At 35.4% G+C, this 22,062-nt stretch overlaps 1 protein-coding gene across 1 annotated transcript in view; it reads left to right on the top strand.

Annotated features, from left to right (window-relative positions):
* LOC107588105 (inaD-like protein) overlaps positions 1–22,062 on the top strand; it is a 108,770-nt gene that overhangs the window by 30,890 nt on the left and 55,818 nt on the right. Inside the window, exons 21-27 of the mRNA XM_016276114.1 lie at positions 240–537; positions 625–721; positions 2,182–2,259; positions 2,365–2,436; positions 4,493–4,670; positions 5,068–5,178; positions 15,674–15,797. Coding sequence (XP_016131600.1) covers positions 240–537; positions 625–721; positions 2,182–2,259; positions 2,365–2,436; positions 4,493–4,670; positions 5,068–5,178; positions 15,674–15,797 — 958 coding nt within the window. The remainder of the gene's footprint in view (positions 1–239; positions 538–624; positions 722–2,181; positions 2,260–2,364; positions 2,437–4,492; positions 4,671–5,067; positions 5,179–15,673; positions 15,798–22,062) is intronic.

Genomic DNA, 22,062 nt, shown 5'->3' on the forward strand with positions numbered 1-22,062 from the left:
GCTGGCCAATCAGAGCAGACTGCGCTTGTCGGAAGGAGGGACTTTGTAGAAAACGAAGCGTTTGAGAGAGGCGGGGCATAGAGGACCTACAATAATGTACAGTATTTGAAAAATAATGTGTTTTTTGAACATTAAAGCATGTCAACATATTCTGTTACACCAAATACACAAAATAATGATCTTTAAAAAAAGCATCATGTGACCCCTTTAAGTTGAATAATAATTTTCTTTGTGGGTAGGACTTTGGAAACGGCTCTGTCTTATCTGACGATCTGGATGAGGAGCCAGAGCTTATCCTGGACGCTGAGCCTCGCTACGCCTCTCCCCTCACCACCATTGACCTTCTGCCCGTCCTGGAGCGAGAGATGGCTGTAGATGAGGATGATGAAGAGCAGGAGATGGACACCATGAAGGATCAAGGGAGCTCCAAGGTCAAGGGCGACAGTCTGCCTTCATACTTGAGTGAGAAGACTATGGACAATGAGCTTTGCACAAGCTTTGAGAAGTTTCAGCTGCAGCTCCCGCAAATTCCCCTTAGTGAGTGTTTGTCTTTAAAGCAAGGCTTATTTCAGTATTAATATACTGAAGTTCATTGCAGTTTGACATTTATACATCTGTTCTCAGGTCAGTCGGCCACATGGATAGAGGCAGCAGACAGCGAGGCAGACTCTGACTCCAGAAACGAAGGCTCAGAGCTTACCTTGACCGACACCGACACTGAGTGAGTCTCCATCTGTAATAAACACACACACACACATCTCTATCCATCACTCAGCTAACTTCTGTTCATGAACAAATTGCCATATTGTCGTCGGTTTAGTTTGGTTTAGATGACAACGTTTTAAAAACACGTCGTCATCATGACTTAAATGAATTTTTTGGTGCTTGTTTTCATTAAAATTGGTGCCCTGTGTGGAATTTTAATAACCGTGATTGTTTCCTAATAGAACGATAACTCCACCTGCTGGACAGATGTGGTGCTAAAATATTAACAAAGGCATTTACAAAACTCGAATTTTAAAGATGTAAAAACAAGATATTCAAATTAAGCAGTTTGTGGCGTTAATCATAATTTAGAGATTTATGCTTTTTGATATGTTACAAGTATTAGAAAATGATCATGCTTATCTTAATTATGAAAATGAGTTAATTATGATAATCTATAACCCAGGTGTGGTAGAGAAATTGAGGAAAAGTGAGAAATGGATATTAAACACCGTTTTCAACTACACAATGATTGGTGTGAAATGCAGCTGAGACTCGGGCAGCTGTTTATGACATCAGTGTAATAGATAATTTGTGTGAGTGTGTGTGTGTGAGAGCGAGAGACTGCTTTTTGGTTTATGTGAATACATGTTGGAAATTATTAACAAATTAATAATTTTTTTCACTGCACAATATTGATCTTTAGAAAGGGAAAATATTTTTACTATTATTAAATAATGAATAAACAATATAAATGTTTTATATACAGTGGGGCAAAAAAGTATTTAGTCAGCCACCAATTGTGCAAGTTCTCCCACTTAAAAAGATGAGAGAGCATACATAAATCTAACATTAAATAATAAGAATAATGATAATACTTTTTACTAGTAGTAGTAGTGTAAAGTTTTATTAAATGTATTTTAACACTATAAAATAGCAATATAATAATGTATTTTATGTAATATAATAAATATATTATAATGTTGTATTATTATTTGTTTCATAGAGCACCTTCTATGCAATTTAAGCTCAAAGCACATAAACAAATAAAAATAATCTGTTCTAGTGGTATGTTCTAGCTGTGTTTATGTAATGATTTTAATAGGGACAGGAAGTAATGCGTTGATTTAATGTTTTTGTATCAGATATTTTAAATCAAATAAGTCTATAAGCTGTTGGATGACTGAGTTCCTCCGCTCCTCTTTATCCATTATTAATCATACTTTATTCTTCCCTGATATTACAGTGGATTTTATTTGTTCATGCTGTTTAATCAAGTGAAATATTTAAGAAATTATTTCACTTGCTTTTGTGAACGAAGACCTGACAAGATCTATCAAATGTGATTAAGTCAGAATCGCTGTTTATTCTGCGTAAACCTGATGAGTCTGATTCAATCTAGCATATGTGACTAAGACTGACTCTGGGACTGTAATACATCTATGAGGGATTTGTGTGCTCGATTTCTCTCTGCAGATCTGCACAGCACACTTCCTCTCACAGCAGGAAGAGAAGAAACCAGGGGGCTGCCGGTTCAATCAGAGAAGGCCACAGGTAGAAACTTTGCGGCATTAATAATCATTGATATTTTAGAATTTGATGGTAAGTTTAGGAATGATGCTTTTTATTATAACTATACGATAAATGTATTGTCTGCAGTGATCTGCCTGAAAGAGAGGAGGGAGAAGGTGAGGAGACACCTGCGTTCAGTCACTGGGGTCCCCCACGCAGGTAAAAAATACTGAAGAGTTTGTGTGAATCAAGAGATTTCCATGGAAAGGAATTAACAAAGTAGTAACAAAAATTTAAATGGAAGCAAAAAATGAAAAAAATAAAATGAAGAGTGTATGAAAAATAATAAAAAATAAATAAAAAAATATATATATATTAGGGGTGTAACGGTACACTTATTCGGATCGAAAATTTGCGGTAAAGTCTTTCGGTTCGGTATGCATGTGTACCGAACAAATACACCGTTGTTTTAACCACTGTACGAGTGGAACTTCATTGGAAACTTCCAGTTTTATATATTGTTAATTTTGATAAGAAACAAAGTATCATCTTTCAAATGATGTCCATTTTATTCAGGAAATTAAAACAATAAATGCCGTTTTGATGCTGTTTGATGCGGCGTGACCGATCGCATTTAAATGTTTCAGTTCAAACGGCAGCGCAATCATCCCTTCCTCTTTACTAGGCTACTAGTTTTCATGTGAAATAAACATGAATGAACATCTCATGCTTCATGTAATCACTCAATCAGTGTTTCACCTGCAGAAAGACGTCAATAAAACAGCTTGTAAACAAAACGTCACGTAGCATTTCATTTACTTCAGGAAGTCATCAGTGTCCACAGCTCGTTATTTCTCTATAAATTAAGTCTAGAGAAGAGCATTTCGCAAAATATTAGCCTATATACTCATTATATTTTACTTTACCTGTTTGTGATGTCTTAATTATTTAATGTTTAAATAAATCTGTTATGAAACAAGTTATGAGAGCCACTGTGTAAATTAATATATTTCAACAACAAATAGAATTTTTACAATTTAGAAGTTAATTTACAAACTGCATTATGTGCAATTTACATGCTTGCATACTTTTTTAAAAAGTTGAGTGTTGAATTAGGTTTAAAAAGAAATAGTAATACATATATATATATATATATATTCATTCAATCCTTCATGTTTTATAAATGCACTTTTCATATAAAAGTATTTTGATATTTTATAAATTAATATTGAAATTATTATTAGCAAATAGTGACATCCATAAAGGTTAAAATAAGTAACAAATATTCTTTTAGAATTCTTATTCTATATGTAGTTCACTAAGGAAAGTTATAAGGCTGCTATTAAATGTTTGCTTATTGACATTGTTCAAATTTAATATTTTAATAATTTTATTATTATCATCATTATTATTATTAATGTATATATTATTATCATTGTGTATCACCCTTATGCATACAAACAAACAAATACAGACGTGTGTTTTTTTCAGTTAATTAATTATTTTTTTGTTCTATCTCTGTTATTGTAGCTCAGTTGACCGTGATAAGGACAGGAAGTGATGTGTTGGTTTGATGTTTTTGTATCAGAGATAATGAATCAAATAAGCCACTGCTCTTCTTTTTTCTATTATTATATAATATTATATTATATCGGTGTCATGGGTTGCTATTGTGAGGAGCACGGAGCGAGGAACGAGGAGATGCGGAATTCATTTCAAACGGTCTTTAATACATTTCCAAAGGAACCAGGAGATCACCCGAAGCAATGTAGACAAAACAAATTAGTTTAATTCTTTTTTTTTTTTTTCAGGCAATCACACGTAGCACAAGGAGTTGACAAACAATTCCAGACCAGGGAGAACAGAACGGGCTAGAACTAAATAGGGCAGATAACGATGGGCAGACAGGTGATGGGGATAACTAATAACAAGGAACAGGTGATACTAATAATGGGAAAAAGAACTGGAAGGACCAAATCAGGATAACAGGAACTAAACGGGAACTTACACGTGACAGTAGGGATGCACCAAAATGAAAATTCTGAGCCGAAACTGAAATTTCTGGATGCACTTGGCCGAAAACCGAAATGGAAAATGCTTTTTAATAATTTTATATTAAATTATATTATATTATACTTATTAGATATTATATTATACTATCTATCTATATATCCTGTAATATTATATAGTAACAAATTAATGATAATTAATAATTAAAAATACATTTATTTATTTTTATTTGATTAAATTTCTTTTTTTTTTTTTTTTTTTTCAGGGGGGGGGGGGGGCCAGAGCCGCAGGAGTCTCTGGGTATCAGCATAGTGGGCGGACGCACCGTTATAAAGAGGCTGAAGAACGGAGAGGAGCTGAAGGGCATTTTCATCAAACAGGTGCTGCCAGACAGCCCATCTGGACGCACGGGTGCCCTTAAAACAGGAGACAAGATCTTACAGGTCTGAGAGCCACACACAGACACCTTCAGACACATTTGCTCTTAATATAACCGCTTTATCTGTTGACATTTATATTCTGGTCTTTTCTGCTTCCTAACCATTTTAAAGGGGCCATATTCTGTGTTTTGTAGCTTTTATTTATCCCTGAATCTGCTTGGAAAGGTTTTCTTGCACTAAAAATGGCTTTAATTTATTTCCAACTACTTTTGCTACTATACCTTATGTAAACAATGTGTAAATGACCTTTTTATGATGTTGTGACATGGTCTCAATAAACTGTTTTTTTGCTAAATAAAATGCAAAAGAAAATCCTGCAAGTCCCCTTTAAATCCCCTCTTATCTCTTTCTCCTCCCTCTATCCACTCTTTTTTTTTTCTCCGTCCTTTGTAATAAATAGGTTTGTGGAGTTGATTTGCAGAATGCCAGCCATGAGGAGGCAGTACAGGCTATCAAAGCGGCGCCCAGTCCCGTGGTCTTCATCGTGCAGAGCTTGTCCTCCACTCCACTGGTAAACCTGCCATTTCAAACTCCATTTAAAACGCCATCCTCTTCTCCTGCCTCTGTGCACCTCAGATATGACCCCCTCCCTTGTTCATGCTTGAGTGCTCTCATTTATGAAAATGGGGCCAATTCATTTCCAGTTCAACAATATTAAATCTACTCAGGGCTGGTAAATGACGCTGCACACTTGGGCCACTTCCTGACACTGCTCTGCCATTAAAGGTCTAGCCGACTTTTGATTTTTCCATAGCCCCTTTCACACATATAGTCTTTACTGGTAAATTACCGTTAAGAGATCATGTGTGAATAGGACCTTTTCAAAAACACAGGTAAATTCGTTCTGACGCAGATGACGCATTTCCTCCACGCTGTTTACGGAAGTCAAAGAAATGTCTGAAGTCGTCTAATACGATGTCTCTGGGCCAAAAGCAGCTGCATGAATGTGAACGTTTGACACAAAAGTGAAAACATCAACCAAAACACTGACCGCATATACCCCTCCATGTTTACAAACACAACACCGGGAGGCGCAGCCGTTTAGAGGTAATTTCCAGTTAATGATGTCACAGAATTTACCGGTATTTTGAAATTGATGTGTGAATAGTGCTTTACTGGTAAAAAGACGGAACATCGTTGCCTGTGTGAACAGCACATTTTTGAATTTACTTATAAATTATTAAAAATTTTACGGCAATTTACTGGTGTTACTGTGTAAAAGGGGCCTCTATATTGTAGTAAATGTGGTTCTTGTATCTTTTAACTCTCAGCCAAGTTTTGTTTGATGTGTGTCCTTGTCTTTGCATAAGGGAAAAAAGCTTAACAAAACACAAATAAATGTTGTAGTTGTGGCTACATCCTATCGCTGACACATTTAGCCACGCTGCTCTTGTAGGAGATGCAAGTTGGAAATCATCCTGTGTTGTATTTTCATGCAGCTGTCATTTTCTCTTATTTCTGCTATTTGACTGTTAATAAAAATTTAGATATTGTTTTATATATATATATATATATAAAATAAGATTAGTGACGTTTTTTAGTGACGTGAGCATGCTTTGCGCACTTTCTAGGCTATAATCCATTCAGAATCTTTTTGAAACTTTTGTTTTTCGGACACATACACCCTGCAAATTTTTAGGAATGACATCCACATATTTTTGCTGGATTCACTCTCGAAATAGCAGTGATTGACAGTGATAACCATAGCAATGGACGAGGTAAAAATATATGTTAGGAGAGCACCTCCTATTATGTTAAGGACCGATGTTGCAACAAATTGCTTGCGTTTAAATCCGGATCCCCTGCCTCTCTCTGTCGCTCTGTGTACCTGACCTGTACCACTACACTAGCTATCTTCAGAGCTTGTGTCCCCATTCTTTCTTTCACATAATGGTATGATCCTAGTCGCATGTGTATTTAAATTTTTTTTTACATTCTAATATTATATAGTATAGAATTTTCACACATCAGGGCGCCGCTATCAATATGTGAATGAGCGCTCGCAGTCGCAGTTCACTTTCGATTTTGCGATCGTGCGCACACTGTGTAAAGGGAGCACACCTTACGATAAAAGATATTTGTCAATGAGCTCGGGATCTGTTGAGGAGCAAATCCTACAACATCTTTGTCAGTTATCTCCAGTGTTGGGCAGTAACGCATTACTTTTTAACTCGTTACTGTAATTTGATTACTTTTTTAGTAACGGAGTAATTTAACGCGTTATAATTTTCAAAATAGTAATTAGAGTATAGTTACAAGCCGAAGTCTCTATACCAGGGGTGCCCAAACTCGGTCCTGGAGGGCCGGTGTCCTGCAGAGTTTAGCTCCAGTTGCCTCAACACACCTGCTTTTAAGTTTCTAGTATGCCTAGTAAGAGCTTGATTAGCTGGTTCAGGTGTGTTTGATTAGGGTTGGAGCTAAACTCTGCAGGACACTGGCCCTCCAGGACCGAGTTTGGGCACCCCTGCTCTATACGTTACTGCCGCGTTAAATTGCTGACAGGATGCAGTGTTTTATAATCTAGAGATTGTAAAAAAGGATGTAGCACACGCACTGTCGAGTCAAGTGCCAGTGGATTAGAGACCTGCTCCCGCGAGAGTGAGAAGAGTCCAACAGAGTGCGGCGCGGGACAAGATGGGCGAGTGCTGGTGAGGGCGGGTAGACACTCGTGTGAGTGCGGGATGCGGGAGAATAAAATGATTCACGGGACTCCCGCAAAATAGAAATATCTAAACATAAAATATCTGAAACAAATAAATAGTTATTCATCTATTGCACAAAAGCAACATGAACTAATATAAAATATAAACGATTAACAGGTGCAAGTGTATGCAGTTTCTATTTAGGCTATAACACGTGTTTGCAGTGTTGAGCAATGCAGTGCTGAAATTTGCGTGCTCACGAATCCTCTCATTATAACACACAAATTGTAGACATTATAAAAGATTCATTATGCATATATTTATTGAGTTATAACAGATATCTGTGAGATTGCGATGAACTGAGATGTCTTTTAGAGATTGTAATGCAGCGCTCTTTTCTGCCATGCAAGACCATGCACGCAGCAGCCGCTTGCTTTAGTTAAAAATAAGTGTTCTGTGAATGTTGATGCTTTAATAACAAATATTTATCGGGAGCGTGTATGCTGGGGTTTCATAAATTTAATGGAGAAAAAAGTAACGTTACTAATTACTTTTGAAATAAAATACTTTTAAAAGAGTAATCAGTAATCAGTAATTTGATTACATTTTCAGAGTAACTTATAAATGTGCATAACAGTGACTGTAAAATATGTATTTTAGAGATGGAAATTACATTTTTATATTTGGGACATGGTAATTGCGCTACTTATAGTAAATGTAAGTTAAAGTGTCGCAGATGTAAACGGTTAAAACTTGGAGTGACAATGAGGTCTTAAAATGCATGGAAAGAGTCTTAAAAAATGGTCTTAAAAGCTATTAAATTTAACTCCATGATTCCTGTATATACCCTGGTGTTATATTGACTGCTTTGGTGCATTCCAATACGGCATGGCATTGTTTTGATGCGTACTCCTGAAAAATATTTTTCTTTTGCCTATATATATATCATCATCATATAGACATTTAACTTGGGTTTATCTTGAATAGTTTGTATTATTATTTATTTATTTAATTTTTTCTTGCCCCCCCCCTTGACTCTCAAGGTATATATGCACACAAAAATGTCTTAAGGTCTTGCATTATATTTAAGCCTTAATAGAAACATTTAAATATTGTAATAAAATTACATAAATGTAAAAATAATACATGTAATGATAATAAATAACCATATGTATTTATTAATAATTATAAATATATAAAATGCATATGAAAATAGGAAGTTCACAAAATGTACATAAATTACACAAATTAGTTAATTCACAAAAATTGTTTATTATGCATTAGCAAAATCATTCAACCAATCATGTGCCTTGGCCAATATGTTTTTTTATTACTTATTCTAAATAATGTTTAAATAACAAAACAGAGTTGAATATAGGAAGTGTGACTGAAATGTGAGGAGGAAATATGCATCACTAGAGACCTACTGGATGATTTTTGCCTCACAATATTGTGGTCGAGAGCAGCCTGTAGGCCTCCAGCAGCGTCCTTAGTAAGGATCTGTGTGATTTGAGGGTAGAAGCTCTTCTGAACCTGTCTGTGTCGACCCTAAGGCTGCGGTTGCATCTTGTGCACTAGCGAGCAAAGCTGTTGTTTAATATAACGTAATGATTTTCCTGTCCTCAGTTCGGATGTGCTGCAGGTTGGGTACTTTGACCTCAGCATTAATACAGCCGGAGGATCTTGTTGTGCTGCTCCCATGCCGTGCGCTAATCCCTCCTGATTGGATGCTTTCAATAGTAATAGCGACATTAACGGGATGTCAATGATTGATGTGTTTCTCTGTCTGAGATGATTGATTTTGTTCGCGCTCAGCCCCAGTCTGGGAACGCACAAATCTCTAGAGCTGATGTGTCCGGGTTTGTTATCCGTGAGGTTGACTGTCTGCATGTATGCGTGTGTGTTCTCAGCCTGTTTCAGTGATGGCCTCCAGCATTAGACAGCACAAGGCTAAGAGGAAAGCTGCCCAGGTGAGTTACAAGCCTGTGCTCTGCACAAGCTCACCCATGAGTTCTGGCTCTTTCACCTTCAGCTCTGGGCTTCTCAACCCAAATCCCGTGAGAATATACATATACTGATAGATGTTGCAAACAGAGCTGTTAGTTATTTAGTGTGTTTAGTTATTTAAAAGTGGTGAAATAAAAATGAACTCAATTAATCTCTTAATTTTATTGTATCATTATATTAATAGAATTGTTAATAGTTCAAATTTTTTTTTATTATTTATTTGAATCTTTTGATATTGAGAATCCTTATCCAAAGTCAAATTAAATGATCAAAATAAAAAATCAATATATTAAAAATCATAATAAATTATATTATTAGAATGACAAAAACTTTATTTTCAGGTTTAATTTGGATTTTGAATGCTAGATTTTCAGTGCGGTCTCAGACTTCTGGACCACATTTTATATCAGTGCAAAACTGACAGATATTGCGACCAGAGCTGTTGATTTAGTGTGTAATCATAGTGCTGGGCGGTATGACCAAAAATGTATATCATGGTATTTTTCAAAATTATACTGGTTTCACGGTACATGATGGTATTTTTTTTTTCATGCATGACCGGGTGTTAACCATATTTTCCACTGATTGAGAGAGGAAATACTGCAGTATATTGACTTAGAATGCCCTATTTTACTGTCATGATGAGTGAATATTGTCAAAAAATACCTCACTAAACAGTGACCAAAGTTTCTCTTCTGCTCACTGCACAGAACAGACGCCGAGAGAGGTGACACTTCTCCGGGAAAGTCAGACCTCGCGTTCGCGGGTCAGCACTGGAGAAATCTTCCAACTGAACCATAGCTAAGGTCTATCCGATAAAAGTCGCTAGGTTTGTCAGTATGAATATTCTATGAAAAAAAGCCGCTAAAAGGGTCTGAAAGTTGCTAAATCTAGTGCTGAAGTCGCGCTCGTGTGTGTGTGTGTGAGATGCGGGAGCTGATGGCAGGGGACGGTGGACATTTGTGGCGGATATTGTGGATGAGTTCTTCTCTGTCATCACGTTCTATTAGTTCTACAGCTTCAGTTTCGGAACGTTCACGCTTCGTAACACATACAGCTGTTCCCTCACCACAGTGCAACAGTGAAAAGGGACCCCTTTCAAACAGTGTCGCGTTCCGAAAATTTCATTTGGGGCTTGTTTTAAAATCTCAATGTAGTTTTGTTATTTACATTATATTTAAATTTTGTCATTTAGCAGATGCTTTTGTCCAAAGCGATTTACAAATGAGGACAATAGAAGCAATCAAAACCAACAAAAGAGCAGAAATATGCAAGTGCTATATTAGTATATAATTATAGTGTTATATTTCAATTTCACAAAGAAATGTGCAGCATTTTGTCCAAGCAATAATAAAAGGACACATTTAATTTATAATGTGTCTTAAATCTCATTTTGTAAAAAAAATAATAATAAATCGAATCGTGAAATCAAAATTGTGAATCGAATCGTGAGTTGAGTGAATCGTTACATCCCTAGCGGTATTTTAAAAAATCCATATCATAACAAAAATAAACACCGGTATTCGGTATAAACCGGTATACCGCCCAGCACTATGTAATCATTTAAAGTAATGAGCTAAATAGAAATAACAGGACTAGCTAGATCATTTTTTTTTATTATTTTAATTTGAGTTATATTATTGTTTTGTTTTTTTTTTTGCTTTTTTTTTTACATATTTTAATCTTAAATATTGAGAATGCTTATCCAAAGTCAAATTGAACTGCATTGACACAAATATACATTAGGGTCCAACTTGTTTTCACTCAGAGTAGTGAAATGTTATTTATTTAATACTAATTTTTCATGGCAAGTTATGTTACCATCATTTTAAAAACTAAAATGGATTTTGAATGCTAGATTTTCAGTTTGATATCAGACTGTACATAATTAATACAAAAAGAGATTAAAAAAATTATGCAACCTTGCAAAAAAAAAGTGTAATTGCCATTTTATTTTAATTATTATAATAAAATGTAAAAAAATTTAAATATAAGATTTCTGGACCATATTTTGTATCTGAAGACATAATATTGGCTGTCTGTGCTAGAGCTCAAAACAGCAGCATTCACTGCAATATGATTCTCACTGGAACTGCAGTGTCCATAATGATCCGTTATTAGGTCCCAGCTGCCTCTAATGATCACAATCTGGGACTTTTTGCAAAGAAGCCTAATGCTGTATTTATTATGGGTCTGTTTCAAGATGTCTGTGTGTCCACTAGTGTAAGTGTCTAAGGCTGATTTCCACTCACATTAAAGCACAACCCATCACAATCTGTTTCAACCCTCGCTGCGTGCCAGAATCAAGAGAGAAAATGAAAGAAAGAGGACAAATGTGCAGCAGCAAGCCCATGTTTCTGAGAAATGGTGTCTCTTCCCAAGAGACCTACGGAAGAATCCTGATTTTGAATCTCCTAGATACCTCTGGTGTCGCTGTATTTTGATTAAAACTGTTTTATCTAGCAATTAATTTGAAATGACGGTAATTTGCCTAATTGCTCCTTCATCCATTAGTTGCATTCGGTTCCCGAGGCTACGTGATTATTCAATCAGAATATGGGGCCCTCTAATTACACCCCGCAAATTTAATTAACATTTCAGCTCGTATCTGAAGACAAACTCGCTCTGCTTTCTATTTCTGGTGGTACATTCAGAAAGAAAATGGAAATTTAGCTTTAAAAAGGGAACAGAAACGGACTAAATGGAACAATTTACTTTTATAGTGAGTTATAAACCTTTTTTTTTCACATATTGTGTGCAAAATTGTTTGCAAACATAGGAAAGTGAGCTTTGACTGCTAATTCCTGTATTCACATCTATTGCACACATTAGTGGTCTTTCTTCCTACTTATCATTCTTCCATCATTCAGTTATTAATCCGCAGTAAGTGCAGCTCTGTAGTAACAGTGAAGTAACAGTGAAACATTACGGCGTCATTCTGTAAGTGCCGCTAATAGCTGATTAATGCTAATAGACCCAATGGAGGCAGCTAACGTAAGCTACTATAGCTGCATCTGTTGACAGATTGTTTGATTAGACACTGTTGTCGCTGGTCAAGTGTGTTATTTAGCATGTATGTTCAATGTGTTGTTAAACTACTCCGAACTTTCTAGAAATCGCATAACATGCTAAAAATAAATCAGAACACCCTACAAAAAGCATAGTAACGTGCAAAAACTACTTAGAGCACCATAACCATTGCACAGCAACATGTTAAAAAAAATTCAGAACACCCTAGAATTCTACTCGGAACACCCTAGAAATCACATATTGATGTGCTAAAAACTACTCGGAGCACCCTAGAAATCACATAGCATGTTAAAAACTACTAAAAGCACTGTAGAAATCACGTGGCGACCTGCTAAAATCTTCTCAGAACACTCTATAAATTATGTAGCATGTTAAAAAGTACTCAAAACCCTCTAGAAATCACATGGGGGTGTGCAAAAATCTACTCCGAACACTCTAGAACTCACACATTGATGTTCTAAAAACTACTCCGAACACTCTAGAACTCACACATTGATGTTCTAAAAACTACCCCGAACACTCTAGAACTCACACATTGATGTTCTAAAAACTACCCCGAACACTCTAGAACTCACACATTGATGTTCTAAAAACTACCCCAAACACTCTAGAACTCACACATTGATGTTCTAAAAACTACTCCGAACACTCTAGAAATCACACATTGATGTTCTAAAAACTACTCCGAACACTCTAGAAATCACATTGATGTTCTAAAAACTATTCAGAGCACTCTAGAAATCACCAGGGGTGTTAAGTAATGAATTACAAATACACATACAAAATACTATACTATGTTTAAGTAGTTTTTATCAGAAATTGTACTTTGAGTAGTTTAAAAATTGTGTACTTGAGTACATTTTAAGTGATGTGTCTGTACTTTTACTCCACTATTTTCCCTCCGTTTGTGGCCATTACATGCTTGTTTTGATTTTATTTTTTATCCATCAGCGTGATTGGATAGGAAGAGGGTAATCGGTCTCGTGACTCTCGCCAAATCAAATTGTGCATACTGCCAACTGCTGTTAATCATGGCTGCTGGAAGTGCTTTCTTCAAGCATCAATTCAGTTATCAGCATCTTCCTCTAATATGTTAAGGTAATTTTTGGATTTCTGCTTACTAAATGATCTGTATAGGCTAGCCTATCAACAAGGCCCGAAATTTGGTGTGAGGTTGCAGGTATTGCGTACAATGTTAATAACTCCCGCAAGTGCCACATTCATAATGTGTTAAATTCATTCCCATTTACTTCAGTATAGCGAAAGACGCACGATCCTGCAGCAGTCATTTGGGGAAGTCGCAGCTCATCGACTCCTGATGAGATTGAGCGCGATGTGCTTGTGAAAAAGTGTGTTGGGAACACTCTAAAACATGGAAATAATGTACAAGATTCTGTATGCACCTTATTGATGAACCGTGGTGTTAATATACTGCATCTGTGTCGGCGCGTAATGTAATAAGTCAGCTCGTTAATAAACTAAGTTTTTTGTTTGATTCATTTTATACAGTCCGCCTTCATTTAGCAAGTACACAAAAAATTCCTTACAAATTGTAGAATCAGCATAACAATTTGAGTAAATGTGTAAAAGGTAAGAGATGATGCTCTGCTTCTAGAACAATGTGCATTTATGTTTAAGTTGTAACATAAATTATGTTTATGATTCTCATTTCTTTATCACAAAACACTAAAACTGGCACCATTTTGGAGAGAAAATGGCTCTTTTTAATCTCTCTTTTAACCCATCTCATGGTGTGTGATGCTGAATTCTTGTATTTGTTTCTAATGGTTTTATATTCTTTGCATTGTTCTAAACAATATTTTATGAGCAGCAATAGCATGCTCTGACTCAGTGGCCTTGCACCTGATTTTAAATCTATTTTTTTCAAAGTTTATGATTTAAATGGTGATGATTGTACTGAGAATAACTCTTTCACCTTTTCATCACTTTAATGGTTTTTCCGTGTTGTTTTGATGCATTTTAAATAGTTGGCAGTCAAAATTAAAACTGCTGGATGATAAATATTCTTCATTCTTTCTGATAAACAACAAAAGATAATGTGAATTACAGTATGTACAATGTTTTCTAATCCACAGCTCAGTACTCACTACTCATGAGTACTTTTAAATAAGCTACTCTTTTATTCTTACTCTAGTCGTTTTTTGGACAAGTACTTTTTACTCTACTCACACTAAATTTTTTTGGAATGTAATGGTACTTTTACTTGAGTATGTTTTTTCAGTACTCTTTCCACCACTGGAAATCACATTTTGATTTTCTATAAACTACTTAGAACACACTTGAAATCTCATATTGACGTGCTAAAAACTACTCGGAACATCCTAGAATAGGCATATTGATGATCTAAAAATTACTCAGAACAGTAGAAATCGCATATTGATGGTCTAAAAACTACTCAGAACACCCTAGAATTGGCATATTGATGTTCTAAAAACTACTCCGAACACTCTAGAAATCACATACTGATGTTCTAAAAGCTACTCAGAACATCCTAGAAATCCCATAGCGACATGCTAAAAACTGCTCTGAACATCCTAGCGACCATATTTCAAAGTATAGCAACAAATCTGTTCACAACAATGGACCGCTGACCAATGAAGTCGAAGTGCATTTATAGCACTTGGGGGTCCAATAAAAGAACAAACGGTAAATACTTGTCATATATCTGTTGAACTGTGTGAGTTGAAGTGCTTTGTATTGAGATTTTGATAACAGCTTCAATGGTGGCTTTCCAGCAAATTATTCCCATGTCCAGCTCCTGAGGCTTTTCTTCGGCAATGGCGGTTTTACGGCACCACTTCTCGTAATAGCCTATTGCCTAATTTCGCTAGCAGTTACAGCTTTTCTTGCTCTTATCATTCACATCTCTCTCTCCTTCTATCTCGGTCTCTCTTATTCATGCTTTGGGGTTTCTAAGTTTGTTCTGCCTTTTGAGGAATAGTACACCCAAAAAAACAAGCATCATAGAAATGGCATAAAACAGAGCCATATGACTCGTGCACTATATTCATAGTCATCTGAAGTAGATGTGTTGGAGAAACCCAAACTGAAGTCATTATTTAAGAACTGAATCAGTTTGCTTTGTGAATGAGCAAATCGTTTGGATAGTTTTTTGTGAACTGGATGAACTGTTTAATTAATAAGATTAAAAAGGCTTTTCGTTTTGGGGTGAACTATCCCTTTAAAATCATTGCATCTTTCTCTCATATTCATCTCTCGCTGTTTATTTCTCTGCATCCTTTATAGTGTCTTTCCACAGTGGGCTGCATTATACTCCCTCACAGTCTCTTTGCTTTTCTCTTTAAGCAGAAAGCAGGACAGACCAGCGGCCCTCCACCCATGCGCCTCCCCCCACCCTACAGACCCCCCAGCCAAGTGCAGGAGGAGGAGCAGCAGGAGGAAGAGAGCGAGGATGAGGAGCAAGCTAAAGGTGAGAGTCTGCTGATCATGACAAACTGAACTATATGTCCTTTACTTGCATCACTGGCTATGTTCAATCACATACCACCATACTAGTCTATTATTTTGTAGCAAATAGTATGGATATGTTGCAGATTTTCTGTATACATGGAATACCTGTATATCCTAATACATTTTCATTATTAGGGCTGTCTGTTTGTTTATAAATTCTGTTTGAATATGTAGATGTTTAATTGAACGAAATTATTAATAATAAATAATAACAAATAATATTAATAAATAGTATATTAATAAGAGTAAACAAGTTGAATAAATAGATATCGAATTGAATACAATTATTAATAAGGAATGAATATTTGCTTAAATTGTTTAAAGAAGAAAAATATGTTAATGATTTATTTTACATTTGGAATTTATTTAATTTAATTAACATAATAATATTTTTTGTAATCAGTTGACAGCCATATCCATTATAGAGTTGTGCAATTAATTATAAAAACATTAGAGTCAGATATTTTGTATGCTTGGAATACAGTTTGCATTAGGTCTAGTTTAGTATATTTTATTTTATTTTATTAAAACTAATAATAATAATACATTTTGAATCAATTGATTTTAAATTATCTACATTTTTTTTTTAATCAGTTGACACTCGTGCATTTAATTTAATGTGCAGTATATAACACTGGACTGCACTGGGTAATTTGTCCCAGAATGCAGTGCATTGAAGAGGACATTGATTAATTACCATTATAATAACTGGGCCACACTTGCTGAATTAAACATGCAGCTTGGAGAGGTCATGTGACTACTATATACTGTTTGAACCATTTATCATTGCACATATTGCTCAGTATGCTGTAAGCAGTACACTATTATTTTATTCCGAACATAGCCAGTGTCTTAGGAAGTGGCATGCCGAAACATATTGTTTTAAACAATATCTGTAGCCGTACAATAATGTGTCCTCATTACAGCATCCCAGTACCAGATCTCATTCACTAAATCTGGGCTGGCAGACTTTCTCAGCGTCGCACCGCCGTTCTAATCTCTTTCCACTTTGATGGTCCTCAATATGCCGTGCAGGCTGTGCGGCGTCTTTTTCATTCTTGTCCGCCACCAGCCATTTGACTGGCTCTGTTCCCGGATGCTATCCGGCGAGCACTTCTTGTAAAATCTTGTAGTGTGAAATTGAGTCTGCGTTGAGATGTGCGGTATTTAGGAGATGGTGAGTAGGATAGGACCAATGAAGTGGTTGCGTTCAGTTAAAGTTGCGGTGATGTGGTGTAGTGGTTGAAGATCCAGATTGGAAACTTAATTGTGGTGGGTTTGAGCCTTAAAAGGGAAAATACGACCTTTCAGTATCGTGTCCTTGAGTAAGACACTTTGACTTCAGGTTGGTCAAGGTTGCTGACCTTAATGTTTAACAAAGAATCATCATAGAATTGCACATTAAATCCATACACAATGTAGTTTGTCCAGTATTTTTTTTACTATTTACTACTATTTATAGCATTTCATTTGGCTTTCGCCTAGTGTGAAAGTGTCAGTGTTAAAAATGACAGATTAGCATGAAAAACAACTGGGTTGTGACAGTCTTGTGACCAAATTTATATGTTTTAGCAAAAACAAAAGTGAAAAATACAAAGCTGCAGGCTTACACTCTGATTGTGTAGCATTTAGCTTCTGTTAGCATTTAGCATTGCTGTTTTGTGCCACGTACTGTATCTTCATTGCATGCAAATTCTTCTTATGAAGTGATTTTAAATTTAAAAGTCAGCATCTTGAGGCTGTAAAATATGAACATGGAACTTAAGCCCTTAAATTAGTCACTTTTGTTGTTGTCGACCTCTTGTATGTAACCATTTAGCTAAATATAAAGTTTGACAGAGGTACTACTTCTCAAGCTGCTACTTGCTAGTTTCAGCTCATTATTTCCCACATTATTTCCCACCATTTGGACAACATTGTAATGGAGAATGGGTACAAAGCTGCATGTATACAATGCAAATGTATTGCTTGGGCTTCTTTTTTAGGTTTGTGCACTTGTATCTTTAGTGTGCATATATTGTTCTTATAATGTGATTTTCATTTTAAAAGTCAACATCTTGAGGCTCTAAAATATAAACTTGGAACTTAAGTTCTTGATTTTGACACTAATGGTTTTGTTTTTCTGTCCACCACTTATATAAAACAAGCTTACGTTTAGCTAGCAAGGCTAAATATAAAGTTCAGATAAATGATACTTAGTAGTTTCAGCTCATTATTCCCCACATTCTGCACAATTCAGACAAAAAATGTGATGGAGAATGTATAAAGCTGCATGCATACACTGTGACTATGTAGCTGTTAGCTTTTGGCTTCTCCATTTAGTGCTACATACTGTCTCTTAAGTTCAGTTGTTCTGATAAAGCTATTTTAAATATAAAAGGCTCTCAAAACATCTCAAGGCTCTAAAATATAAACTTGGAACTTAAGCTCTTGAATTAGACACTTATGTTTTTGTTGTTCTGTTCACCACTTGCATAAAACATGTTACCGTTTAGCTAGCAAGGCTAAATGTAAAGTTTGATAAAGTACTACTCATATATGAATGTAAAAGAGCAGTAAAACTCGAGAGCTTGTTGATTTGAATGTGAGAACTTGTCATATTAATATTCGTATTTGCAAGTTGAAATTTACGCTCATCTCTGATGTGAAAAGCTGAATCTTTCGATTTGCACACACAAACAATCAAAGCACCCGTGTTGCAGATTAAAAGCTTTTGCTGCTCTTTTACCTTCATACTCAAGCTACTATTTGCTAGTTTCATCTCATTTCTCATATTCTCCATTTGGACAACATTGTGATTGAGAACACCTACAAAGCTGCCGGCATACACTGTGAATGTGTAGCGTTTAGCTTCTCTATTTTGTGCAACATACTGTATCTTTAATTCAGTTGTTCTTATAAGTAAGTTTAAGTTTGAAAGTTTCAGTTTCAAGAAACTCTTGTATTATGTGTTTTTGTTGTTTTGTCAACCTCTTTACAACTAGCCACCATTTACCCATGAAGGCTAAATGTAAAGTTTGATAAAGTACTACTTCTGAAGCCGCTACTTGCTAGTTTCAGCTCATTATTTCACACACTCTCTGCCATGTGGAGAACAAAATTGTTGATGATAAATGTATCTCATGTGCCTAGTCACTTTGGATGAGCTCAATAACTTAACTTAACTCAATAATTTTCTATCTGCGGCCTGAACGGTTCTTCCTGTGAAGCTTGTCTTCTGGTGAGTTTCTGGTGAGCTGGTTTTGACGAGCACATATGTTTGTCCCATTGCTACCTTCCCGTCTGTCGGTGATAAATTACTTCAGGGTACCTCATCTTGCTTCTGTCAAACCAATCAAAGAATTCTTTGAATGGATTGATGGAACTCAATACGTCAGCTTTCCTGTAGGCCTCAACATGCCGAACTGCTTTAGTTAGAGAGGTTTTTCTTTTTCCACTCCAGCGCGTTCAGGACAACCTAGTCAGCAGTTTGCATAATCCCTCGGCATAAGAAAATGTCTGCTCGTGGATTAAGATAAGAGTAATATTGTGTCGGATTTATTGAATGTTGAATAAACACAATCTAAAAACTTTGCCTAAAACTTGACGCAATAGGATTACAGGGCATTTGCCTTGCAATGTAGGACGTGTGATAAGACGACCTCTTATGTCAGGATTTGCTGATGCGCATTCATTTTGTATTTTAAATTGCACGCTATTACCAAACGGTTATTGCATAACTCATATTTGCTCTCCTAAAAATCCTCTAAGTAATTACAATATTCTAGCGTATTGTATGCAGGACGTAGCGCTGCTTCCACACTAGATTTCTACATGTTTAGGAATGAGTGAATGCTCCTTCTGTTCGTATCTGCGGCGAAGGCAGGGGAGAAGGCCGTCTATTGTTTGAGGTTGAAACGGGGACCTTGTAGCAGCTATTTATCTCAATTCAGTGCATCAGTCAGCTTGATGAATTATAAAAGGCTCGCAAGATGGCCAATGGAAAAACGCCACAATGAAGCCAAAAGCCCATTTTTCTGTTCAGATCTGTCTTTGGCAGCATCGGATTGAACAGTTTCCTAGGAGGAGTGGTTTTGTTTTGTTTTTTTGAGGTGTTTAATAGTAGTAGGTCATTTGATGATGATGGTGTTTGTTATTTGGATGGTATTTCATATCACAAAAAGATACTTCTTGACCAAATTGTGCTCCAGTGTGGACCAGACTGTATGCTGATTGTCAAAAGTCTGGCTCAGTGAGATCACGTCCACGTAGTTACCGGCCTGAAAAACAGGAGTGCCTGCAGGGCATCTATCCAACTTGGCAGACGTTGTTACATGAGGTATCTTGGGAGATCATATCTCTTTTAAAAGTGATTGGCTAAAAGGTTCACCATCAATGTTCAAAGGAAAATACAAAGGTGAAATTCTAGGTATTTTTTTTACTCTCTTCCACCCTTTTTATTTTTATAACATTGTAGGAGTCTTGTGTTAATCTTATGAATAATTGAAAAAAATAAATGTATATTTATAAATGTATAGCTAATTATATATTTAATTTGGTAATTAAAGTGTATTGTATAATTTAAGTACAACAATAGAGCTAAAATATAGTATGTTTAAAATTGTTTTATAAGTAGCGTGAAGCTGATTTTTTTTACTTTTCATCTTTTATTATTATTGATGAAGATTATTTGTTTCATCAGTCATAATAAATAAGTTAATAATCATATGTGTATCTTGTTATAACTATCATTCATGAAATTAAAAGAAATTCTTAGGAATCAATAACAAAGATAATATAGATGGTGCCATGATGATGCTTTTTATATTTTAAATTATATTATATTATATTATATTGTGTGTGTGTGTGTGTATAATGTATTTTGTTTTACACTAATAAAAAAATGTTTAGAATAATTATTTGCAATCAATTAAAATTAAAATGGCACTGCAATGATTTTTTGACAGCAAATCAATTTAATTTTATTTATATTTTTAAAGTAGCACTTTAGTATAGGGACCAGTTCTCACTATTAACTAGTTGCTTATTAGTATGCCTAATATTAACATATTAGCTGTTTATTAGTACTTATAAAGCACATATTATGACCATATTCTACATCCTTAATCCTACCCAATACTTAAACTACTACAATATCTAAACAACTACCTTACTAACTATTAATAACATAAATTAGGAGTTTATTGAGGCAGATGTCATATGTAGTGGTTTGTTGATAGCAAGAATTGGACCTTAAAATAAAGTGTGACCATCTATCTATCTACACTAAATTTAAGTAAAAAATCACCTAGTTTTAAGTTAACGTGTGCTGTCACCTGCATAAGAAACAGTGTTGTCACTTTTCGAGAAGAATAAAGTAGCCAAAAGAGACCCAAAGTCCTCACCCTGTTGCTTTTAATCACCAAATCCTATTCTTCACGATCTCTGTTCAATCCAGCGTTTCTCCTCTAGTGCCTGTATGAGTGGCCACCACACCTCTGCAGTCACTTCCTCTGCCCGCCTGCTGTAGTTACTGCTGCATGATTAATAACTCCAGTGATTGCAGGAGTTTGGATGGCTGTCGCTCTTCCCGCTGCGTGCATGTTCTCACGCATGCGCGCTCTTGTCTGTGCGCTCCAGTATGCTGTGTGAAGCCTGTGCCGAGTGTGTTCAGCGATGGCACGTCAGTGGTTTAATGCACTGGATTCAAATGGATCGCTGCCAAACAGCAGCTACCTATACAAGCATCACTGTCAGAGCCGCCGTCCTCCCTTGGCACCCCTATGGCTCAATCATTTCACTTCCTGTTCAAATGAAACCTCTCCTTTACTCCTGCCTTACTTTGACTGGAGTGCCATTTGACTGTCATGGCATCACTTCCTGTCATCATTTGAATGTCATTTGTCAAAAAAAAATTTACTTTTGTTTTCATATTTTATTGCAAGTAATTATTATAAATTTTTTATTAATTAATGTTTAAAAATAATAAAAAATATTCAGCATGTCAAAAAAATCATAGTACAATTTTGTTTTATTTAATATTTATTTTTATTTTGATGTTTTGTTGCAAATAATTTAATGATATGTTATAATATAATAAAATTAATATATAAAATATATTTTTATAAATGTATAACAAAAATTATTTTAAAAATTTTATTTTTATTTTGTTGCAAATAATTTAATGATATGTTATAATATAATAAAATTAATATATAAAATATATTTTTATAAATTTATAAATG

This window comes from Sinocyclocheilus grahami, unplaced genomic scaffold (genome assembly GCF_001515645.1).
Source record: "Sinocyclocheilus grahami isolate Dianchi unplaced genomic scaffold, SAMN03320097.WGS_v1.1 scaffold98.1, whole genome shotgun sequence".
NCBI lineage: Eukaryota > Metazoa > Chordata > Actinopteri > Cypriniformes > Cyprinidae > Sinocyclocheilus > Sinocyclocheilus grahami.